Source organism: Oncorhynchus nerka, unplaced genomic scaffold (assembly GCF_034236695.1).
Source record: "Oncorhynchus nerka isolate Pitt River unplaced genomic scaffold, Oner_Uvic_2.0 unplaced_scaffold_1509, whole genome shotgun sequence".
In the NCBI taxonomy this organism is placed as follows: Eukaryota; Metazoa; Chordata; class Actinopteri; order Salmoniformes; family Salmonidae; genus Oncorhynchus; species Oncorhynchus nerka.
In genome coordinates this window covers 73,371-97,672 of record NW_027039815.1, presented here as the reverse complement: position 1 = coordinate 97,672, position 24,302 = coordinate 73,371, and the positions used below count along the sequence as shown (strand labels likewise).

The 24,302-nt window shown below is 48.6% G+C and overlaps 1 protein-coding gene across 1 annotated transcript in view; it reads left to right on the top strand.

Moving 5' to 3' along the window:
- The window catches only part of LOC135568543 (probable JmjC domain-containing histone demethylation protein 2C), a gene marked incomplete at its 5' end in the record, with an annotated part of 28,627 nt that extends 5,584 nt beyond the window's left edge, over nt 1-23,043 (top strand). Inside the window, 6 exons of the mRNA XM_065015339.1 lie at nt 3,387-3,517; nt 5,281-5,403; nt 9,020-9,159; nt 14,058-14,237; nt 19,394-19,525; nt 22,602-23,043. Of these exons, the coding sequence (XP_064871411.1) occupies nt 3,387-3,517; nt 5,281-5,403; nt 9,020-9,159; nt 14,058-14,237; nt 19,394-19,525; nt 22,602-22,685 (790 nt within the window). The remainder of the gene's footprint in view (nt 1-3,386; nt 3,518-5,280; nt 5,404-9,019; nt 9,160-14,057; nt 14,238-19,393; nt 19,526-22,601) is intronic.
- Between the last annotated feature and the right edge of the window lie 1,259 nt (nt 23,044-24,302).

The window sequence follows — 24,302 nt, the reverse complement described above, 5'->3', positions numbered from 1 at the left end:
AGTAGATCCAGTATATCCAGCTATATAACACTGTCTAGTAGGTCCAGCTATATAACACTGTCTAGTAGATCCAGTAGATCCAGCTATATAACACTGTCTAGTAGATCCAGCTATATAACACTGTCTAGTAGATCCAGTAGATCCAGCTATATAACACTGTCTAGTAGATCCAGCTATATAACACTATCTAGTAGATCCAGCTATATAACACTGTCTAGTAGATCCAGCTATATCACATTGTCTAGTAGATCCAGTAGATCCAGCTATATAACACTGTCTAGTAGATCCAGCTATATAACACTGTCTAGTAGATCCAGCTATATAACACTGTCTAGTAGATCCAGTAGATCCAGCTATGTAACACTGTCTTGTAGGTCAAGTAGATCCAGCTATATAACACTGTCTAGTAGATCCAGCTATATAACACTGTCTAGTAGATCCAGCTATATAACACTGTCTAGTAGATCCAGCTATATCACACTGTCTAGTAGATCCAGTAGATCCAGCTATATAACACTGTCTAGTAGATCCAGCTATATAACACTGTCTAGTAGATCCAGCTATATAACACTGTCTAGTAGATCCAGTAGATCCAGCTATGTAACACTGTCTTGTAGGTCAAGTAGATCCAGCTATATAACACTGTCTAGTAGATCCAGTAGATCCAGCTATATAACACTGTCTAGTAGATCCAGCTATATAACACTGTCTAGTAGATCCAGCTATATAACACTGTCTAGTAGATCCAGCTATATCACACTGTCTAGTAGATCCAGCTATATCACACTGTCTAGTAGATCCAGCTATATCACACTGTCTAGTAGATCCAGCTATATAATACTGTCTAGTAGATCCAGTAGATCCAGGTATATAACACTGTCTAGTAGATCCAGCTATATAATACTGTCTAGTAGATCCAGTAGATCCAGGTATATAACACTGTCTAGTAGATCCAGCTATATAATACTGTCTAGTAGATCCAGTAGATCCAGGTATATAACACTGTCTAGTAGATCCAGCTATATAACACTGTCTAGTAGATCCAGCTATATCACACTGTCTAGTACATCCAGCTATATAACACTGTCTAGTAGATCCAGTAGATCCAGCTATATAACACTGTCTAGTAGATCCAGCTATATCACACTGTCTAGTAGATCCAGCTATATCACACTGTCTAGTAGATCCAGCTATATAACACTGTCTAGTAGATCCAGTAGATCCAGCTATATAACACTGTCTAGTAGATCCAGTAGATCCAGCTATATAACACTGTCTAGTAGATCCAGCTATATAACACTGTCTAGTAGATCCAGCTATATAACACTGTCTAGTAGATCCAGCTATATAACACTGTCTAGTAGATCCAGTAGATCCAGCTATGTAACACTGTCTTGTAGGTCAAGCAGATCCAGCTATATAACACTGTCTAGTAGATCCAGTAGATCCAGCTATATAACACTGTCTAGTAGATCCAGCTATATAACACTGTCTAGTAGATCCAGCCCAGCTATATAACACTGTCTAGTAGATCCAGCTATATAACACTGTCTAGTAGATCCAGCTATATCACACTGTCTAGTAGATCCAGCTATATAACACTGTCTAGTAGATCCAGCTATATAACACTGTCTAGTAGATCCAGCTATATCACACTGTCTAGTAGATCCAGCTATATCACACTGTCTAGTAGATCCAGCTATATCACACTGTCTAGTAGATCCAGATATATAACACTGTCTAGTAGATCCAGCTATATAATACTGTCTAGTAGATCCAGTAGATCCAGGTATATAACACTGTCTAGTAGATCCAGCTATATAATACTGTCTAGTAGATCCAGTAGATCCAGCTATGTAACACTGTCTAGTAGGTCCAGCTATATAACACTGTCTAGTAGATCCAGTAGATCCAGCTATATAACACTGTCTAGTAGGTCCAGCTATATAACACTGTCTAGTAGATCCAGTAGATCCAGCTATATAACACTGTCTAGTAGATCCAGCTATATAACACTGTCTAGTAGATCCAGCTATATCACACTGTCTAGTAGATCCAGTTATATAACCCTGTCTAGTAGATCCAGTAGATCCAGCTATATAACACTGTCTAGTAGATCCAGCTATATAACACTGTCTAGTAGATCCAGCTATATAACACTGTCTAGTAGATCCAGTATATCCAGCTATATAACACTGTCTAGTAGGTCCAGCTATATAACACTGTCTAGTAGATCCAGTAGATCCAGCTATATAACACTGTCTAGTAGATCCAGCTATATAACACTGTCTAGTAGATCCAGTAGATCCAGCTATATAACACTGTCTAGTAGATCCAGCTATATAACACTATCTAGTAGATCCAGCTATATAACACTGTCTAGTAGATCCAGCTATATCACATTGTCTAGTAGATCCAGTAGATCCAGCTATATAACACTGTCTAGTAGATCCAGCTATATAACACTGTCTAGTAGATCCAGCTATATAACACTGTCTAGTAGATCCAGTAGATCCAGCTATGTAACACTGTCTTGTAGGTCAAGTAGATCCAGCTATATAACACTGTCTAGTAGATCCAGCTATATAACACTGTCTAGTAGATCCAGCTATATAACACTGTCTAGTAGATCCAGCTATATCACACTGTCTAGTAGATCCAGATATATAACACTGTCTAGTAGATCCAGCTATATAATACTGTCTAGTAGATCCAGTAGATCCAGGTATATAACACTGTCTAGTAGATCCAGCTATATAATACTGTCTAGTAGATCCAGTAGATCCAGGTATATAACACTGTCTAGTAGATCCAGCTATATAACACTGTCTAGTAGATCCAGCTATATCACACTGTCTAGTACATCCAGCTATATAACACTGTCTAGTAGATCCAGTAGATCCAGCTATATAACACTGTCTAGTAGATCCAGCTATATAACACATTTACATTACATTACATTACATTACATTTAAGTCATTTAGCAGACGCTCTTATCCAGAGCGACTTACAAATTGGTGCGTTCACCTTATGACATCCAGTGGAAGAGCCACTTTACAATAGTGCATCTAAATCTTTTAAGGGGGGGGGGGGGTGAGAAGGATTACTTTATCCTATCCTAGGTATTCCTTAAAGAGGTGGGGTTTCAGGTGTCTCCGGAAGGTGGTGATTGACTCCGCTGTCCTGGCGTCGTGAGGGAGTTTGTTCCACCATTGGGGGGCCAGTCTAGTAGATCCAGTAGATCCAGCTATATCACACTGTCTAGTAGATCCAGTAGATCCAGCTATGTAACACTGTCTTGTAGGTCAAGTAGATCCAGCTATATAACGCTTTCTCTTGCTGTTTTCTCTCTGTGTGTCTGTCTGGTCTGGTCTGGTCTTGTCTAGGTATGATGACCTGATGAGGAATCTGCCCCTGCCTGAGTATTGTGACCCTGAAGGGAACCTCAACCTGGCCTCTCATCTACCCAGCTTCTTCGTACGCCCAGACCTCGGACCACGCCTCTGCTGTGCTTATGGTACGAGCATTCATTTAACATTGACCAGAACTCAGGTCACTGTCAATGAACAGGCCTCAGGTCACTGTCAATGAACAGGCCTCAGGTCACTGTCAATGAACAGGCCTCAGGTCACTGTCAATGAACAGGCCTCAGGTCACTGTCAATGAACAGGCCTCAGGCTTCAGGTCACTGTCAATGAACAGGTCTCAGGTCACTGTCAATGAACAGGTCTCAGGTCACTGTCAATGAACAGGCCTCAGGTCACTGTCAATGAACAGGCCTCAGGTCTCAGGTCACTGTCAATGAACGGGCCTCAGGTCACTGTCAATGAACGGGCCTCAGGTCACTGTCAATGAATGGGCCTCAGGTCACTGTCAATGAACGGGCCTCAGGTCACTGTCAATGAACGGGCCTCAGGTCACTGTCAATGAACGGGCCTCAGGTCACTGTCAATGAACGGGCCTCAGGTCACTGTCAATGAACGGGCCTCAGGTCACTGTCAATGAACGGGCCTCAGGTCACTGTCAATGAACGGGCCTCAGGTCACTGTCAATGAACGGGCCTCAGGTCACTGTCAATGAACGGGTCTCAGGTCACTGTCAATGAACGGGCCTCAGGTCACTGTCAATGAACGGGCCTCAGGTCACTGTCAATGAACGGGCCTCAGGTCACTGTCAATGAACGGGCCTCAGGTCACTGTCAATGAACGGGCCTCAGGTCACTGTCAATGAACAGGCCTCATGTCTCAGGTCACTGTCAATGAACAGGCCTCAGGTCACTGTCAATGAACGGGCCTCAGGTCACTGTCAATGAACGGGCCTCAGGTCACTGTCAATGAACGGGCCTCAGGTCACTGTCAATGAATGGGCCTCAGGTCACTGTCAATGAACAGGCCTCAGGCCTCAGGTCACTGTCAATGAACAGGCCTCTGTCAATGAACAGGCCTCAGGTCACTGTCAATGAACAGGCCTCAGGTCTCTGGTCACTGTCAATGAACAGGACTCAGGTCACTTTCAATGAACAGGTCTCAGGTCACTGTCAATGAACAGGCCTCAGGTCACTGTCAATGAACGGGCCTCAGGTCACTGTCAATGAACGGGCCTCAGGTCACTGTCAATGAACAGGACTCAGGTCTCAGGTCACTGTCAATGAACAGGCCTCAGGTCACTGTCAATGAACAGGCCTCAGGTCACTGTCAATGAACAGGCCTCAGGCCTCAGGTCACTGTCAATGAACAGGCCTCTGTCAATGAACAGGCCTCAGGTCTCTGGTCACTGTCAATGAACAGGACTCAGGTCACTTTCAATGAACAGGTCTCAGGTCACTGTCAATGAACAGGCCTCAGGTCACTGTCAATGAACGGGCCTCAGGCCTCAGGTCACTGTCAATGAACGGGCCTCAGGTCTCTGGTCACTGTCAATGAACAGGACTCAGGTCTCAGGTCACTGTCAATGAACAGGCCTCAGGTCACTGTCAATGAACGGGCCTCAGGTCACTGTCAATGAACGGGCCTCAGGTCACTGTCAATGAACGGGCCTCAGGCCTCAGGTCACTGTCAATGAACGGGCCTCAGGCCTCAGGTCACTGTCAATGCTACACCATCAATATGTGTTTCATTGAAACCTAACAAAGCAGAAATGGAACATGAATGCTGGAATTAAAATGAAAGCAAGACATAGTTTATTCTGAGTTCAATGTCTACTGATAGAGGTGAGATTATCTCCGGGAAGCCTTGAATACACATCGACAACCTGCTGAAGCTTCCTCCTCTCTCCCTGTAGGAGTGGCAGCGTCTCAGGAGCAGGACTTTGGGACAGCTAACCTTCACAGGGAGGTCTCTGACATCGTCTCTGTCCTGGTGTACGTAGGAGTGGCCAAGGGGAACGGAGTCCTGTCCAAGACGGGTAAGAAACGAACCAACACTGGGCTGTGCTCTATATAGTCAATAGATAACCAACACGGGGCTGTGCTCTATATAGTCAATAGATAACCAACACTGGGCTGTGCTCTATATAGTCAATAGATAACCAACACTGGGCTGTGCTCTATATAGTCAATAGATAACCAACCCTGGGCTGTGCTCTATATAGTCAATAGATAACCAACACTGGGCTGTGCTCTATATAGTCAATAGATAACCAACACTGGGCTGTGCTCTATATAGTCAATAGATAACCAACACTGGGCTGTGCTCTATATAGTCAATAGATAACCAACACTGGGCTGTCCTCTATATAGTCAATAGATAACCAACACTGGGCTGTGCTCTATATAGTCAATAGATAACCAACACTGGGCTGTGCTCTATATAGTCAATAGATAACCAACACTGGGCTGTGCTCTATATAGTCAATAGATAACCAACACTGGGCTGTGCTCTATATAGTCAATAGATAACCAACACTGGGCTGTGCTCTATATAGTCAATAGATAACCAACCCTGGGCTGTGCTCTATTTAGTCAATAGATAACCAACACTGGGCTGTGCTCTATATAGTCAATAGATAACCAACACTGGGCTGTGCTCTATATAGTCAATAGATAACCAACACTGGGCTGTGCTCTATATAGTCAATAGATAACCAACACTGGGCTGTACTCTATATAGTCCACTCTGAAGTGGTGAGACAGGGGTTACTGAAGTCTGAAGTGGTGAGACAGGGGTTACTGAAGTCTGAAGTGGTGAGACAGGGGTTACTGAAGTCTGAAGTGGTGAGAGAGAGGTTACTGAAGTCTGAAGTGGTGAGACAGGGGTTACTGAAGTCTGAAGTGGTGAGACAGAGGTTACTGAAGTCTGAAGTGGTGAGACAGGGGTTACTGAAGTCTGAAGTGTTGAGACAGAGGTTACTGAAGTCTGAAGTGGTGAGACAGGGGTTACTGAAGTCTGAAGTGTTGAGACAGAGGTTACTGAAGTCTGAAGTGGTGAGACAGGGGTTACTGAAGTCTGAAGTGGTGAGACAGGGGTTACTGAAGTCTGAAGTGGTGAGACAGGGGTTACTGAAGTCTGAAGTGGTGAGACAGGGGTTACTGAAGTCTGAAGTGGTGAGACAGGGGTTACTGAAGTCTGAAGTGGTGAGACAGGGGTTACTGAAGTCCTGTTGCACTCTGAAGTGTTTGGAGTCCTTGGACTCTCTCTCTCTCTGGTCCTGTCCTGTACCTGGGACTCTCTCTCTCTCTCTGGTCTTGTCCTGTACCTGGGACTCTCTCTCTCTCTCTGGTCCTGTCCTGTACCTGGGACTCTCTCTCTCTCTCTCTGGTCCTGTCCTGTACCTGGGACTCTCTCTCTCTCTCTGGTCCTGTCCTGTACCTGGGACTCTCTCTCTCTCTCTCTCTGGTCTTGTCCTGTACCTGGGACTCTCTCTCTCTCTCTGGTCCTGTCCTGTACCTGGGACTCTCTCTCTCTCTGGTCCTGTCCTGTACCTGGGACTCTCTCTCTCTCTCTCTGGTCTTGTCCTGTACCTGGGACTCTCTCTCTCTTGTCCTGTCCTGGGACTCTCTCTCTTGTCCTGTCCTGGGACTCTCTCTCTCTTGTCCTGTCCTGGGACTCTCTCTCTCTTGTCCTGTCCTGGGACTCTCTCTCTCTTGTCCTGTCCTGGGACTCTCTCTCTCTGGTCCTGTCCTGGGACTCTCTCTCTCTCTGGTCCTGTCCTGTACCTGGGACTCTCTCTCTCTTGTCCTGTCCTGGGACTCTCTCTCTCTGGTCCTGTCCTGGGACTCTCTCTCTCTGGTCCTGTCCTGGGACTCTCTCTCTCTGGTCCTGTCCTGTACCTGGGACTCTCTCTCTTGTCCTGTCCTGGGACTCTCTCTCTTGTCCTGTCCTGGGACTCTCTCTCTCTTGTCCTGTACCTGGGACTCTCTCTCTCTGGTCCTGTCCTGTACCTGGGACTCTCTCTCTCTCTGGTCCTGTCCTGTACCTGGGACTCTCTCTCTGGTCCTGTCCTGGGACTCTCTCTCTCTCTGGTCCTGTCCTGTACCTGGGACTCTCTCTCTCTCTGGTCCTGTCCTGGGACTCTCTCTCTCTGGTCCTGTCCTGGGACTCTCTCTCTCTCTGGTCCTGTCCTGTACCTGGGACTCTCTCTCTCTCTGGTCCTGTCCTGTACCTGGGACTCTCTCTCTCTGGTCCTGTCCTGGGACTCTCTCTCTCTCTGGTCCTGTCCTGTACCTGGGACTCTCTCTCTCTGGTCCTGTCCTGGGACTCTCTCTCTCTGGTCCTGTCCTGTCCTGGGACTCTCTCTCTCTTGTCCTGTCCTGGGACTCTCTCTCTCTTGTCCTGTCCTGGGACTCTCTCTCTCTGGTCCTGTCCTGGGACTCTCTCTCTCTGGTCCTGTCCTGTACCTGGAACTCTCTCTCTCTGGTCCTGTCCTGTACCTGGAACTCTCTCTCTCTGGTCCTGTCCTGTACCTGGGACTCTCCCTCTCTTGTCTTGTCCTGGGACTCTCTCTCTCTGGTCCTGTCCTGGGACTCTCTCTCTCTGGTCCTGTCCTGGGACTCTCTCTCTCTGGTCCTGTCCTGGGACTCTCTCTCTCTGGTCCTGTCCTGGGACTCTCTCTCTCTCTGGTCCTGTCCTGTACCTGGGACTCTCTCTCTCTCTGGTCCTGTCCTGTACCTGGGACTCTCTCTCTCTGGTCCTGTCCTGGGACTCTCTCTCTCTCTGGTCCTGTCCTGTACCTGGGACTCTCTCTCTCTGGTCCTGTCCTGGGACTCTCTCTCTCTGGTCCTGTCCTGTCCTGGGACTCTCTCTCTCTTGTCCTGTCCTGGGACTCTCTCTCTCTTGTCCTGTACCTGGGACTCTCTCTCTGGTCCTGTCCTAGGACTCTCTCTCTCTGGTCCTGTCCTGTACCTGGGACTCTCTCTCTTGTCCTGTCCTGGGACTCTCTCTCTCTGGTCCTGTCCTGGGACTCTCTCTCTCTGGTCCTGTCCTGTACCTGGGACTCTCTCTCTTGTCCTGTCCTGGGACTCTCTTTCTCTTGTCCTGTCCTGGGACTCTCTTTCTCTTGTCCTGTCCTGGGACTCTCTCTCTCTGGTCCTGTCCTGTACCTGGGACTCTCTCTCTTGTCCTGTCCTGGGACTCTCTCTCTCTGGTCCTGTCCTGGGACTCTCTCTTTCTGGTCCTGTCCTGTACCTGGGACCCTCTCTCTCTCTCTCTCCTCATCACTATTCATTACAGACTCTCTCTCTCTCTCTCTCTCTCTCTCTCTCTCATCACTATTCATTAGACAGACACCCTCTGTGCTCAGTCTCTCTCTCATCACTATTCATTACAGACACATTCTCTCTCTCTCTCTCTCTCCTCATCACTATTCATTAGACAGACACCCTCTGTGCTCAGTCTCTCTCTCATCACTATTCATTACAGACACATTCTCTCTCTCTCTCTCTCTCTCTCCTCATCACTATTCATTAGACAGACACCCTCTGTGCGCAGTCTCTCTCTCAGCGAGCCCCGCCTCTCTGTGTTGTCAATATACAGCAGACTCTGAGATGTGTGGTGTTTGAACTCCCACTGTGTTTGTGTTGCAGGAGTGTTGAAGAGACTGGAGGAGGAAGACTTGGACGACAGCGTGAAGAAGAGATTAAAGGATTCCAGCGAGACGCCTGGAGCCTTGTGGCACATCTACATTAGCAAAGATGTGGAGAAAATTAAAGACTTTCTGCACAAGGTTATTCTCACTTTAATATGTTCTCTGTCTGTCTGGCCCTCTGGCTGGCTCTCTGTCTGTCTGGCCCTCTGGCTGGCTCTCTGTCTGTCTGGCCCTTTGGCTGGCAGTCTCTCTGTCTGTCTGGCCCTCTGGCTGGCTCTCTGTCTGGTCGGCCCTCTGCCTGTCTGGCACTCTGGCTGGCCCTCTGGCTGGTTCTCTGTCTGGCTGGCCCTCTGGCTGGTTCTCTGTCTGGCTGGCCCTCTGGCTGGCTCTCTGTCTGTCTGGCCCTCTGGCTGGCTCTCTGTCTGTCTGGTTGGCTGCCTGGCTCTCTGTCTCTCTGGTTGGCTGCCTGGCTCTCTGGCTGTCTCTCAGTCTGGCTCTCTGTCTGGCTGTCTCTCAGTCTGGCTCTCTGTCTGGCTGTCTCTCAGTCTGGCTCTCTGTCTCGCTGGCTGTCTCTCAGTCTGGCTCTCTGGCTTTCTGTCACACTCACATATATATTCAAGTGGCTTTATTGTCATGGGAAACATATGATAACATTGCCAAAGCAAGTAAAATAGATCATCAACAAAAGTGAAATGAACAGTAAACATTACACTCACAGAAGTTCCAAAAGAATAAAGACATTTCAAATGTCATATTATGTCATATATACAGTGTTGTAACGATGTGCAAATAGTTAAAGTACAAAAGGGAAAATAAATTAACATAAATACAGAGCATTCAGAAAGTATTCAGACCCCTTGACGTTCCCCACATCATCCCTCCATGCCACAGGCCCACTACAAAACAGACCAAATGAATCCTTTTCCTCATCAGTCCACACACATCATCCCTCCATGCCACAGGCCCACTACAAAACAGACCAAATGAATCCTTTTCCTCATCAGTCCACACACATCACCCCTCAATGACAAAGCAAATCTAACAGAAATATCCCATCTACATAACATTCAGACCCTTTGCTATGAGACTTGAAATTAAGTTCAGCTGCATCCTGTTTCCATTGATCATCCTTGAGATGTTTCTACAACTTGATTGGAGTCCACCTGTGGTAAATTCAATTGATTGGACATGATTTGGAAAGGCACACACCTGTCTATAAAAAGTCCCACAATGCATGTCAGAGCAAAAACCAAGCCATGAGGTGGAAGGAATTCCGTAGAGCTCCGAGACAGGATTGTGTCGAGGCACAGATCTTGGGAAGGGTACCAAAACATTTCTGCAGCATTGAAGGTCCCCAAGAACACAGTGGCATCATTCTTAAATAGAAGAAGTTTGGAACCACCAAGACTCTCCCTAGACCTGGCTGCCCAGCCAAACTGAGCAATCATGGGAGAAGGGCCTTGGTCAGGGAAGTGACCAAGAACCCAATGGTCCCTCTGACAGAGCTCCAGAGATCCTCTGTAGAGATGGGAGAACCTTCCAGAAGGACAACCATCTCTGCAGCACTCCACCAATCAGGCCTTTATGGTAGAGTGGCCAGACGGAAGCCACTCTTCAGGAAAAGGCACATGACAGCCCGCTTGGAGTTTGCCAAAATGCACCTGAAAATTCTCTGGTGTGAACTATTTGGCCTGAATGACAAGCATCACGTCTCTCTCTCTCTGGTTCTCTCTCCCTCTCTCTTTTCCTCTCTCTCCTCCCCTCCTCTCTCTCTCCTCATCTCTAGATGCCCTGATAAAACCCATCAGTCTGAGGGACTTGTTTTACTATGGAACACAGCAGCCCAGCATCATCATCTCTCTCCTCCTCCTCTCTCCTCTCTCCCTCTCTCTCCTCTCTCTCCTCTCCCCTCCTCTCTCTCCTCCCCCTCCTCTCACTCTCTCTCCTCCTCTCCCCTCGCTCTCTCCTCTCCCTCTTCTCTCTCCTCCCCTCCTCTCCCCTCTTTCTCCTCCCCTCCTCCCCTCTCTCTCTCTCCTCCTCCTCTCCCTCTCGTCCTCTCCTCACTCTCCCTCCCCTTTCTCCTCCCTCATCCCCTCCTCCTCTCCCTCTCTTTCCTCCCCTCCCTCCCTCCTCTCCCTCTCTTTCTCTTCCTCTCCCTCCTCCTCCTCCTCCCCTCTCCCTCTCTCCCTCTCTCCTCCTCCCTCCTCCCCTCTCTCCTCTCCCTCTCTCTCCTCCCCCTCCTCCTCTCCCTCTCTTTCCTCCCCTCCTCCTCTCCCTCTCTTTCTCTTCCTCTCCTCTCCCTCTCTCTCCTCCCTCTTCTCCCTCCTCCTCCCCCCTCCCTCCCTCTCTCCTCTCTGGATGCCCTTATAAAACACAGCCCATTAGTCAGAGGGAGTTGTTTTACGATGGAACAGCAGCCCAGCATCACGTCTCTCTCTCTCTCCTCCCCTCCTCCTCTCCCTCTCTCCCCCTCTCTCTCCCTCCCCTCCTCCTCTCCCTCTCTCTCCTCCCCTCCTCCTCTCTCTCTCCTCCCCTCCTCCTCTCCCTCTCTCTCCTCCCCTCCTCCTCCTCCTCTCCCCTCTCTCTCCCTCCTCCTCCTCCCCTCCTCTCCCTCCCCTCTCTCCTCCCCTCCTCCTCTCCCTCTCTCTCCTCCCTCCTCCTCTCCCTCCCTCCTCCTCTCTCCTCCCCTCCTCCTCTCCCCTCTCTCTCCTCCCCTCTCCCTCTCTCTCCTCCCCTCCTCCTCTCTCCACTCTAGTCCTTCAGAGGGAGTTTTACTATGGGACACAGCAGCCCAGCATCACCTCTCTCCTCCCCTCCTCCTCTCCCTCTCTCTCATCCCCTCCTCCTCCCCTCCTCCTCCCTCTCTCTCCTCCTCCCCCTCTCCTCCTCCCTCCTCCTCTCCTCCTCCCCCCTCCTCCTCCCCTCTCTCTCCCTCCCCTCTCTCCTCTCTCTCCCCTCCCCTCTCTCTCTCCCTCCTCCTCTCCTCCTCCCTCCTCCTCTTCCTCTCTCTCCTCCCCTCCTCCCTCTCCCTCTCTCCCTCTCTCCCCTCCTCCTCTCTCTCCCCCTCCCCTCCTCCCTCTCTCCCCTCCCTCCTCCTCCTCTCCCTCTCTCTCCTCCCCTCCTCCTCTCTCCACTCTAGTCCTTCAGAGGGAGTTTTACTATGGGACACAGCAGCCCAGCATCACGTCTCTCTCCTCCCCCTCCTCCTCTCCCTCTCTCTCCTCCCCTCCCCTCCTCCTCTCCCTCTCTCTCCTCCCCTCCTCCTCTCCCTCTCTCTCCTCCCCTCCTCCTCTCTCCACTCTAGTCCTTCAGAGGGAGTTTTACTATGGGACACAGCAGCCCAGCCTGACTGACGAGACACTTTATTGCTTACTGAACTGTGTGTTGTGGTTGTACTGTTCTGTGGATGGTGGGTATCTCATCCTGCAGCCTTGTCTCTGTCTGGTTTACTGAGGAACGTCACTGATGTCCTGAATCTGACCTGGTGCTGTCCTGAATCTGACCTGGTCCTGTCCTGATTCTGACCTGGTCCTGTCCTGAATCTGACCTGGTGCTGTCCTGAATCTGACCTGGTGCTGTCCTGAATCTGACCTGGTGCTGTCCTGAATCTGACCTGGTCCTGTCCTGAATCTGACCTGGTGCTGTCCTGAATCTGACCTGGTCCTGTCCTGATTCTGACCTGGTCCTGTCCTGAATCTGACCTGGTCCTGTCCTGAATCTGACCTGGTCCTGTCCTGAATCTGACCTGGTGCTGTCCTGAATCTGACCTGGTGCTGTCCTGAATCTGACCTGGTGCTGTCCTGAATCTGACCTCGTGCTGTCCTGAATCTGACCTGGTCCTGTCCTGATTCTGACCTGGTCCTGTCCTGAATCTGACCTGGTCCTGTCCTGAATCTGACCTGGTGCTGTCCTGAATCTGACCTGGTCTGGTCCTGAATCTGACCTGGTCCTGTCCTGAATCTAACCTGGTGCTGTCCTGAATCTGACCTGGTGCTGTCCTGAATCTGACCGGTGCTGTCCTGAATCTGACCTGGTGCTGTCCTGAATCTGACCTGGTGCTGTCCTGAATCTGACCTGGTGCTGTCCTGAATCTGACCTGGTGCTGTCCTGAATCTGACCTGGTGCTGTCCTGAATCTGACCTGGTGCTGTCCTGAATCTGACCTGGTGCTGTCCTGAATCTGACCTGGTCCTGTCCTGAATCTGACCTGGTCCTGTCCTGAATCTGACCTGGTGCTGTCCTGAATCTGACCTGGTGCTGTCCTGAATCTGACCTGGTCCTGTCCTGAATCTGACCTGGTCCTGTCCTGAATCTGACCTGGTGCTGTCCTGAATCTGACCTGGTCCTGTCCTGAATCTGACCTGGTGCTGTCCTGAATCTGACCTGGTGCTGTCCTGAATCTGACCTGGTGCTGTCCTGAATTTGACCTGGTCCTATCCTAAATCTGACTTGGTGCTGTCCTGAAACTGACCTGGTCCTGTCCTGAATCTGACCTGGTCCTGTCCTAATCTAACCTGGTGCTGTCCTGAATCGGACCTGGTGCTGTCCTGAATCTGACCTGGTCCTGTCTGAATCTGACCTGGTCCTGAATCTGGCCTGGTCCTGTCCTGATTCTGATCTGGTCCTGCCCTGAACCTGACCTGGTCCTGTCCTGAATCTGTGTTGTCTGTTCTACTGATGTCCTCCTCCATCAGGTTTGCCTGTCCGAATCTGTCTGCCTGTCCGTCTGTCTGTCCGTCTGTCTGCCTGGTCCGTCCTGTCTGCCTGTCCTGTCCTGTCTGCCTGGTCCGTCTGTCTGCCTGTCCGTCCTGAATCTGCCTGTCCTGTCTGTCTGACCTGTCTGAATCTGTCCTGTCCGTCCTGTCTGCCTGTCCGTCTGTCTGCCTGTCCGAATCTGTCTTGCCTGTCCGCTGATGTCTGCCTGTCATCAGGTCCGTCCGTCTGTCCGTCCGTCCGTCTGAATTAGCTCATCAGTCTAACCTCTCCTGTGTAGTTTCTTTGTGTAATCTTAGCTGTGTGTTCTTCATGTGTTGTCAGCAGGTTGCTAAGGAGCAGGGGGCGGAGATTTCATCAGAGCACGACCCAATCAGAGAGCCGGGCTGGTACCTGAGCAGGAAGTTGCGTCAGCGTCTGTGGGAGGAGCATGATGTGCAGGGCTTGACCGTGGTTCAGTTCCTGGGGGACTCTGTCCTCATCCCTGCCGGGGCGCTGCACCAGGTACCTCTGGTAGATTTAGTTTGAACATGGCAACAACACAACATGACAACAACACTACATAAAGAACTAAGACAACAACATGGCAACAACACAACATGACAACAACACAACATGACAACAACACTACATAAAGAACTAAGACAACAACATGGCAACAACACAACATGACAACAACACAACATGACAACAACATGACAACAACACAACATGACAACAACATGGCAACAACATGACAACACAACATGACAACAACATGGTATCAACACAACATGGCAGCAACACATGACAACAACACAACATGACAACATGGTAGCAACACATGGCAATAACACATGACAACAACATGACAACAACACAACATGACAACAACATGACAACAACACAACATGACAACAACATGGCAACAACACAACATGACAACAACACATGACAACAACACAACAACATGACAACAACACAACATGACAACAACATGGCAACAACACAACATGACAACAACACAACATGACAACAACATGACAACAACACAACATGACAACATGGCAACAACACAACATGACAACAACATGGCAACAACACATAGCAACAACACAACATGACAACAACATGGCAACAACACATGGCAACAACACAACATGGTAGCAACACAACATGACAACAACACAACATGACAACAACATGGCAACAACACAACATGACAACAACACAACATGACAACAACATGGCAACAACACAACATGACAACAACACAACATGACAACAACATGACAACACAACATGACAACAACACAGCATGACAACAACATGGCAGCAACACAACATGACAACAACATGGCAACAACACATGGCAACAACACAACATGGTAGCAACACAACATGACAACATGGCAACAACACAACATGACAACATGGCAACAACACAACATGACAACAACATGGCAACAACACATAGCAACAACACAACATGACAACAACATGGCAACAACACATGGCAACAACACAACATGGTAGCAGTACACAACATGACAACCCCTTGGCAACAACACAACATGACAACAACACAACATGACAACAACATGGCAACAACACAACATGACAACAACACAACATGACAACAACATGACAACACAACATGACAACAACACAGCATGACAACAACATGGCAATAACACATAGCAACAACATGGCAAGGACAACTGACAACATGACAACATGGCAACAACACAACATGGTAGCAACTGACAACATGACAACATGGCAACAACACAACATGACAACATGGCAACAACACAACATGGTAGCAACACAACATGACAACATGGTAACAACACAACATGACAACATGGCAACAACACAACATGACAACAACATGGCAGCAACACAACATGGCAGCAACACAACATGACAACAACACAACATGACAACAACATGACTCTGCTGTCTCTGTCCCCTTGGGTTCCCCAGGACCAGGACTAACAACCACTGATACAGTAGACATGACTCTGCTGTCTCTGTCCCCTTGGGTTCCCCAGGACCAGGACTAACAACCACTGATACAGTAGACATGACTCTGCTGTCTCTGTCCCCTTGGGTTCCCCAGGACCAGGACTAACAACCACTGATACAGTAGACATGACTCTGCTGTCTCTGTCCCCTTGGGTTCCCCAGGACCAGGACTAACAACCACTGATACAGTAGACATGACTCTGCTGTCTCTGTCCCCTTGGGTTCCCAGGACCAGGACTGACATCCACTGATACAGTAGACATGACTCTGCTGTCTCTGTCCCCTTGGGTTCCCCAGGACCAGGACTAACAACCACTGATACAGTAGACATGACTCTGCTGTCTCTGTCCCCTTGTGTTCCCCAGGACCAGGACTGACAACCACTGATACAGTAGACATGACTCTGCTGTCTCTGTCCCCTTGGGTTCCCCAGGACTGACAACCACTGATACAGTAGACATGACTCTGCTGTCTCTGTCCCCTTGGGTTCCCCAGGACCAGGACTGACATCCACTGATACAGTAGACATGACTCTGCTGTCTCTGTCCCCTTGGGTTCCCCAGGACCAGGACTAACAACCACTGATACAGTAGACATGACTACTGTCTCTGTCCCCTTGGGTTCCCCAGGACCAGGACTGACAACCACTGATACAGTAGACATGACTACTGTCTCTGTCCCCTTGGGTTCACAGGACTGACAACCACTGATACAGTAGACATGGCTCTGCTGTCTCTGTCCCCTTGGGTTCCCAGGACCAGGACTGACAACCACTGATACAGTAGACATGACTCTGCTGTCTCTGTCCCCTTGGGTTCCCCAGGACCAGGACTGACAACCACTGATACAGTAGACATGGCTCTGCTGTCTCTGTCCCCTTGGGTTCCCCAGGACTGACAACCACTGATACAGTAGACATGACTCTGCTGTCTATGTCCCCTTGGGTTCCCCAGGACTGACAACCACTGATACAGTAGACATGACTCTGCTGTCTATGTCCCCTTGGGTTCCCCAGGACCAGGACTGACAACCACTGATACAGTAGACATGACTACTGTCTCTGTCCCCTTGGGTTCCCAGGACCAGGACTGACAACCACTGATACAGTAGACATGACTCTGCTGTCTCTGTCCCCTTGGGTTCCCAGGACCAGGACTAACAACCACTGATACAGTAGACATGACTCTGCTGTCTCTGTCCCCTTGTGTTCCCCAGGACCAGGACTGACAACCACTGATACAGTAGACATGACTCTGCTGTCTCTGTCCCCTTGGGTTCCCCAGGACCAGGACTGACAACCACTGATACAGTAGACATGGCTCTGCTGTCTCTGTCCCCTTGGGTTCCCCAGGACTGACAACCACTGATACAGTAGACATGACTCTGCTGTCTCTGTCCCCTTGGGTTCCCCAGGACTGACAACCACTGATACAGTAGACATGGCTCTGCTGTCTCTGTCCCCTTGGGTTCCCCAGGACTGACAACCACTGATACAGTAGACATGACTCTGCTGTCTCTGTCCCCTTGGGTTCCCCAGGACTGACAACCACTGATACAGTAGACATGACTCTGCTGTCTCTGTCCCCTTGGGTTCCCCAGGACCAGGACTGACAACCACTGATACAGTAGACATGGCTCTGCTGTCTCTGTCCCCTTGGGTTCCCCAGGACCAGGACTGACAACCACTGATACAGTAGACATGACTACTGTCTCTGTCCCCTTGGGTTCACAGGACTGACAACCACTGATACAGTAGACATGACTCTGCTGTCTCTGTCCCCTTGGGTTCCCCAGGACCAGGACTGACAACCACTGATACAGTAGACATGGCTCTGCTTGACAACCACTGATACAGTAGACATGGCTCTGCTGTCTCTGTCCCCTTGGGTTCCCCAGGACTGACAACCACTGATACAGTAGACATGACTCTGCTGTCTCTGTCCCCTTGGGTTCCCCAGGACCAGGACTGACAACCACTGATACAGTAGACATGACTCTGCTGTCTCTGTCCCCTTGGGTTCCCCAGGACCAGGACTGACAACCACTGATACAGTAGACATGACTCTGCTGTCTCTGTCCCCTTGGGTTCCCAGGACCAGGACTGACAACCACTGATACAGTAGACATGACTCTGCTGTCTCTGTCCCCTTGGGTTCCCCAGGACCAGGACTGACAACCACTGATACAGTAGACATGGCTCTGCTGTCTCTGTCCCCTTGGGTTCCCCAGGACCAGGACTGACAACCACTGATACAGTAGACATGACTCTGCTGTCTCTGTCCCCTTGGGTTCCCCAGGACCAGGACTGACAACCACTGATACAGTAGACATGACTCTGCTGTCTCTGTCCCCTTGGGTTCCCCAGGACCAGGACTGACAACCACTGATACAGTAGACATGACTACTGTCTCTGTCCCCTTGGGTTCCCCAGGACCAGGACTGACAACCACTGATACAGTAGACATGGCTCTGCTGTCTCTGTCCCCTTGGGTTCCCCAGGACCAGGACTGACATCCACTGAAACCTGATCACATATCCCCTTAGTACCTGTCCCACCTTGTGTTGGCCTCATGTTATACTTCTCTCTCTGTCTTTACGTCTCTCTCTCTCTGACCCAACTTCAACCACTGATACAGTAGACTGACTCCCTCTTCTTATCTTGTTTCTGTAGTCTGCTGTACCAGTATAGTAGATGTCCAGATTGCCTTGTAGGTGTTATATTGAACTAGTCAGATAAGAGGAGAGCCTACTGCCACTCTGCTCTGTTCTGTTGGAACTCACTGCCTTCTAGCGATACATGTTCTCACTCCTCTCTCCCCCTCCCTCTCTCTCCCCTTCTCTCTCCCCCTCCCTCTCTCTCCACTTCTCTCTCCCCCTCCTTCTCTCTCCCCTTCTCTCTCCCCAGGACCCTCTCTCTCTCCCTTCTCTCTCCACTTCTCTCTCCCCCTCCCTCTCTCTCCACTTCTCTCTCCCCTCCCTCTCTCCCCACTCCCTCTCTCTCTCCCTTCTCTCTCCCCTCCCTTCTCTGTCCCCTTCTCTCTCCCCTCCCTCCTCTCTCCCCTTCTCTCTCCCCTCCCTCTCTCTCTCCCCTTCTCTCTCCCCCTTCTCTCTCCCCCTCTCCCTCCTCTCTCCCTTCTCTCTCCCCCTTCTCTCTCCCCCTCCCTCCTCTCTCCCTTCTCTCTCCCCCTCCCTCTCTCTCCCTTCTCTCTCCCCCTCCCTCTCTCTCCACTTCTCTCTCCCCCTCCCTCTCTCTCCCTTCTCTCTCCCCTCCCTCTCTCTCCACTTCTCTCTCCCCTCCCTCTCTCTCCACTTCTCTCTCCCCCTCCCTCTCTCTCCACTCTCTCTCTCCCCTCTCCCCTCTCTCACCCCCTCCCTCTCTCCACTTCTTTCTCCCCCTCCCTCTCTCTCCACTTCTTTCTCCCCTTCTCTCTCCCCCTCCCTCCCCCCCTCCCTTTCTCTCCCCTCCCTTCCACTCTCCCCCTTCTCTCTCCTCTCCCTTCTCTTCTCTCTCTCTCTCTCTCCCCCCCTTCTCTCTCTCCCCTCCCCTTCTCTCTCTCCCCTCCCCTTCTCTCTCTCCCCTCCCCTTCTCTCTCCTCTCCCCCTTCTCTCTCCTCCCCCTTCTCTCTCCTCTCCCCCTCCCCCTCTGACAGGTGCAGAACCTTCACAGTTGTGTCCAGGTGATAAATGACTTTGTGTCTCCAGAGCATGTATTCCACTCCTTCCACCTGACACAGGAACTGAGATCCTCCAGAGAAGAGCCCAACTACGAAGATAAACTACAGGTGGGTTTGCTGTGACGAACTCCTGTCCTCTCCTGTTCTCATCTCAATGCGTTTCCCTTTAAAGTGACAATCTGACATTGATACATCCATATTAGGACTTAAAATGAACTACTTTATTGTTTGAATCACAGAATGCCCTTTTAATGTTCTCTACATACAGGGCCTTCAGAAATTATTCACACCCCTTGACTTTTCCACATTTTGTTGTGTTACAGCCTGAATTTAAAATGGATTCAATTGAGATTTTGTGTCAAAATACTTCATCATTTTAAACACAGATTCAAACACAAAGAACATGGAGGTTTTCCATTGCCTCAGGAAGAAGGGCACCTATTGGTAGATGGGAAAAGACATTGTATATCATGGAGCATGGTATCAATATACCCAGTCACTACCAAGATACAGGCGTCCTTACTAACTCAGTTGGAGAAGAAGGAAACCACTCAGGGATTTTACCATGAGGCCAATGGTGACTTTAAAACAGTTACAGAGTTTAATGGCTGTGACAGGAGAAAACTGAGGATGGATCAACAACATAGTAGTTACTCCACAATACTAACCTAAATGACAGAGTGAAAAGAAGGAAGCCTGTACAGAATACAAATATTCCAAAACATGCATCCTGTTTGCAACAAGCCAATAAAGAAATACTGCAAAGAAATTAACTTTATGTCCTGAATACAAACTGTTACGTTTGGTGCAAATCCAACACATCACTGAGTAACACTCTTCATATTTTCATGCATTGTGGTGGCTGCGTCATGTTAGGGGTATGCTTGTCATCGGGAAGGACTAGGGAGTTTTTCAGGATAAAAAAAAAATGAAATTGAGCTAAGCACAGGCAAAAAACCTGGTTGTCTGCTTTCCACCAGACAGTGGGAGATGAATTCACATTTCAGCAGGACAAAAACCTGGTTCAGTCTGCTTTCCACCAGACACTGGGAGATGAATTCACATTTCAGCAGGACAATAACCTGGTTCAGTCTGCTTTCCACCAGACACTGGGAGATGAATTCACCTTTCAACAGGACAATAACCTGGTTCAGTCTGCTTCACCTTTCAGCAGGACACCTAAAACAAGGCCAAATCTACACTGGAGTTGCTTACCAAGACAACATTGAATATTCCTGACTTGCCTACTTAGAGTTTTGACTTAAATCTACGGCAAGACCTGAAAATGGATGTCTGACAATGATCAACAACTCATTTGACAGAGCTTGAAGAACTTTGACAAGAATAATGGGCCAAATGTTACATAAATCAGGTTTGGAAAAAGCTCTCAGAGAATTACCCAGAAAGACTCTCCGCTCTAATCGCTGCCAAAGGTGATTCTACCGAGTATTGACTCAGGGGGTGTTGATACTTATGTAAATTAGATTTCTGTATTTCATTTTTAATACATTTGCAGAAATTCCTAAAAACATATTTTCACTGTAACATGATGGGGTATTGTGTGTAGATGGGTGAGAATCCATTTTGAATTCAGGCCTGTAACACAACAGAATGTGGATAAGTCGAGGGGTTTGAATATTTTCTGAAGGCGGTGGACATAGTGTCACCACGGTACAAAACAGAGAAAAGTACAACGAAGGAGCTCTCTTCTGGGAGCGAAGGAGAAACAGGCTTTGTGTCAGTAATACAACTCAATATAGAGACAAGGTTCTCTCTGGGAGCGAAGGAGAAACAGGCTTTGTGTCTCCAACCAAATAGAGACATCTGTAGCTTTGGGAGCCAGGCTTTGTGTCAGTAATACAACTCAATGTCCAAGTCCATGGTACTGGGAGCGATGGAGAAACAGGCTTTGTGTCAGTAATACAACTCAATATAGAGACAAGTACAACTCTGGAGCTCTCTGGGAGCGAAGGAGAAACAGGCTTTGTGTCAGTAATACAACTCAATATAGAGACAACGAAGGAGCTCTCTGGGAGCGAAGGAGAAACAGGCTTTGTGTCAGTAATACAACTCAATATAGAGACAACGAAGGAGCTCTCTGGGAGCGAAGGAGAAACAGGCTTTGTGTCAGTAATACAACTCAATATAGAGACAACTGGAGCTCTCTGGGAGCGGGAGCGAAGGAGAAACAGGCTTTGTGTCAGTAATACAACTCAATATAGAGACAACGAAGGAGCTCTCTGGGAGCTCTCCAGGCTTTGTGTCAGTAATACAACTCAATATAGAGACAACGAAGGAGCTCTCTGGGAGCGAAGGAGAAACAGGCTTTTCTGTCAGTAATACAACTCAATATAGAGACAACGAAGGAGCTCTCTGGGAGCGAAGGAGAAACAGGCTTTGTGTCAGTCTGTCAGTAATCTGGGAGCAAGGAGAAACTCAGTATATAGAGACAACTCTCTCTCTGGGAGCTCTCAGGCTTTGTGTCGGTAAACAGGCTCCAACTCAATATAGAGACCGAAGGAGCTCTCTGGGAGCGAAGGAGAAACAGGCTTTGTGTCGGTAATACAACTCAATATAGAGACTCTCCCTGGGAGCTGGAGAAACAGGCTCTGTGTCAGTCTCAATATAGAGACAACGAAGGAGCTCTCTGGGAGCCAGGCTTTGTGTCAGTAATACAACTCAATATAGAGACAAGTCTCCGAAGGAGCTCTTCTGGGAGCGAAGTTTGACCTCTCCCTCTCTGTCTTTGTGTCAGTAATACAACTCAATATAGAGACAACGAAGGAGCTCTCTGGGAGCGAAGGAGAAACAGGCTTTGTGTCAGTAATCAACTCAATATAGAGACAACGAAGGAGCTCTCTGGGAGCGAAGGAGAAACAGGCTTTGTGTCAGTAATACAACTCAATATAGAGACAACGAAGGAGCTCTCTTCTGGGAGCGAAGGAGAAACAGGCTTTGTGTCAGTAATACAACTCAATACAGAGACAAGGTTCTCTCTGGTGAAGCTCAACTTCTCGTCCACCCAAACTCAGACATCTGTATGTTTTGCCCTGCTCTATACAATGTCCTTCCATGGTACTAATGACATGGTTTTCTCTCCTCCTGTTTGACCTCTCCTCTCTGTCCTCTCCGTCTCTCTGTCCTCTCCCTCCTGTTGAACCTCTCCTCTCTGTCCTCTCCCCAGGTAAAGAACATCTTGTTCCACTCTGTGAAGGATGCATTGACGTCGCTGAGGAGGTACAGCCAGGAGGAGGAAGAGAACTCCTGACCCGTAGTCTCTCTGGCTCCTCCCTATCTGGCTCCTCCTCTCTGGCGCCACCCTCTCTGGCGCCACCTCTCTGGCGCCAACCTCTCTGGCTCCTCCCTCTCTGAGACATCTTCCTTCAGCCTGGAACAGATATATACACACTGACACTAACCACAACAGCAGAACACACTACAACACACTAAAACTACATGTTACTGACCAGCATCGCTACACAGCATCAGGATACTGACCAGCATCAGGATACTGACCACAACAGCATCAATACCCAGCATCAGGATACTAACCACAGCAGCATCAGGATACTGACCACAGCAGCATCAGGATACTGACCACAGCAGCATCACCACCACAGCATCAGGAGAACAGTTCAGTCACCACCACAGCATCACTGGAGAACTGAGTTCTCACAGTTCTGTTCTCACAGCTCTGACTGCTGTTCTGGAACCTTCTGTTCTCACAGCTCTGACTGCTGTTCTGGAACCTTCTGTTCTCACAGCTCTGACTGCTGTTCTGGAACCTTCTGTTCTCACAGCTCTGAACCTGACTGCTGTTCTGGAACCTTCTGTTCTCACAGCTCTGACTGCTGTTCTGGAACCTTCTGTTCTCACAGCTCTGACTGCTGTTCTGGAACCTTCTGTTCTCACAGCTCTGACTGCTGTTCTGGAACCTTCTGTTCTCACAGCTCTGACTGCTGTTCTGGAACCTTCTGTTCTCACAGCTCTGACTGCTGTTCTGGAACCTTCTGTTCTCACAGCTCTGACTGCTGTTCTGGAACCTTCTGTTCTCACAGCTCTGACTGCTGTTCTGGAACCTTCTGTTCTCTGTTTCTTCCTGTTTTCCTTTTGTTTGTTTAGTTCATTTGTTTTTCTTTCAAACGGTTGTATATTGTTTCTGTGAAAATGATGTATTTATTTTATAGGAGTTGTAAATGATGTTCTAGATCAAATGTAAATGTGACTTGTACAGTTTGCTAAATGATGAGTTGTGAGACGGATGCCGTTTCCTACACTGAGACAGTTACTGTGAGAGGAAACCGACTTCAGCTGTCGCCGAGAACTCTGGGAGTCGCTGCTGAATTCGTCCTCATGCCATATCTTTTAAAAACCAACCGCCAAACTATTCTATTGTATGAAACCGTGTACAGTTGTATTATGTAAAAAAAAAAGACTAAATGAATAATACACTTCAGCATTTCATTAAGAAGTATTCACTGTAAAATGGAGACATTTACACACAAAAAATAATTTATTCAAATTTTGACGTTTAAACGATAACAATTGTGTAAATATATACATATATACATTCACTGATGTATTTTTTAAAACATGGCTTGCTTCAATTTGTAATTTTAAAAGTGCAAGTGTTATATGCTTTGTACATTGAAGTTCAAAGGGGTTTTACATTTTCCATTAAAATGGATTCATCAAAGTGTGTCTGTGCTGTGTCTTATTGCAGGTATTCCCAAACTGGGGTTTGTCTTATTGCAGGTATTCCCAAACTGGGGTTTGTCTTATTGCAGGTATTCCCAAACTGGGGTTTGTCTTATTGCAGGTATTCCCAAACTGGGGTTTGTCTGTGCCTTATTGCAGGTATTCCCAAACTGTGTCTTATTGCAGG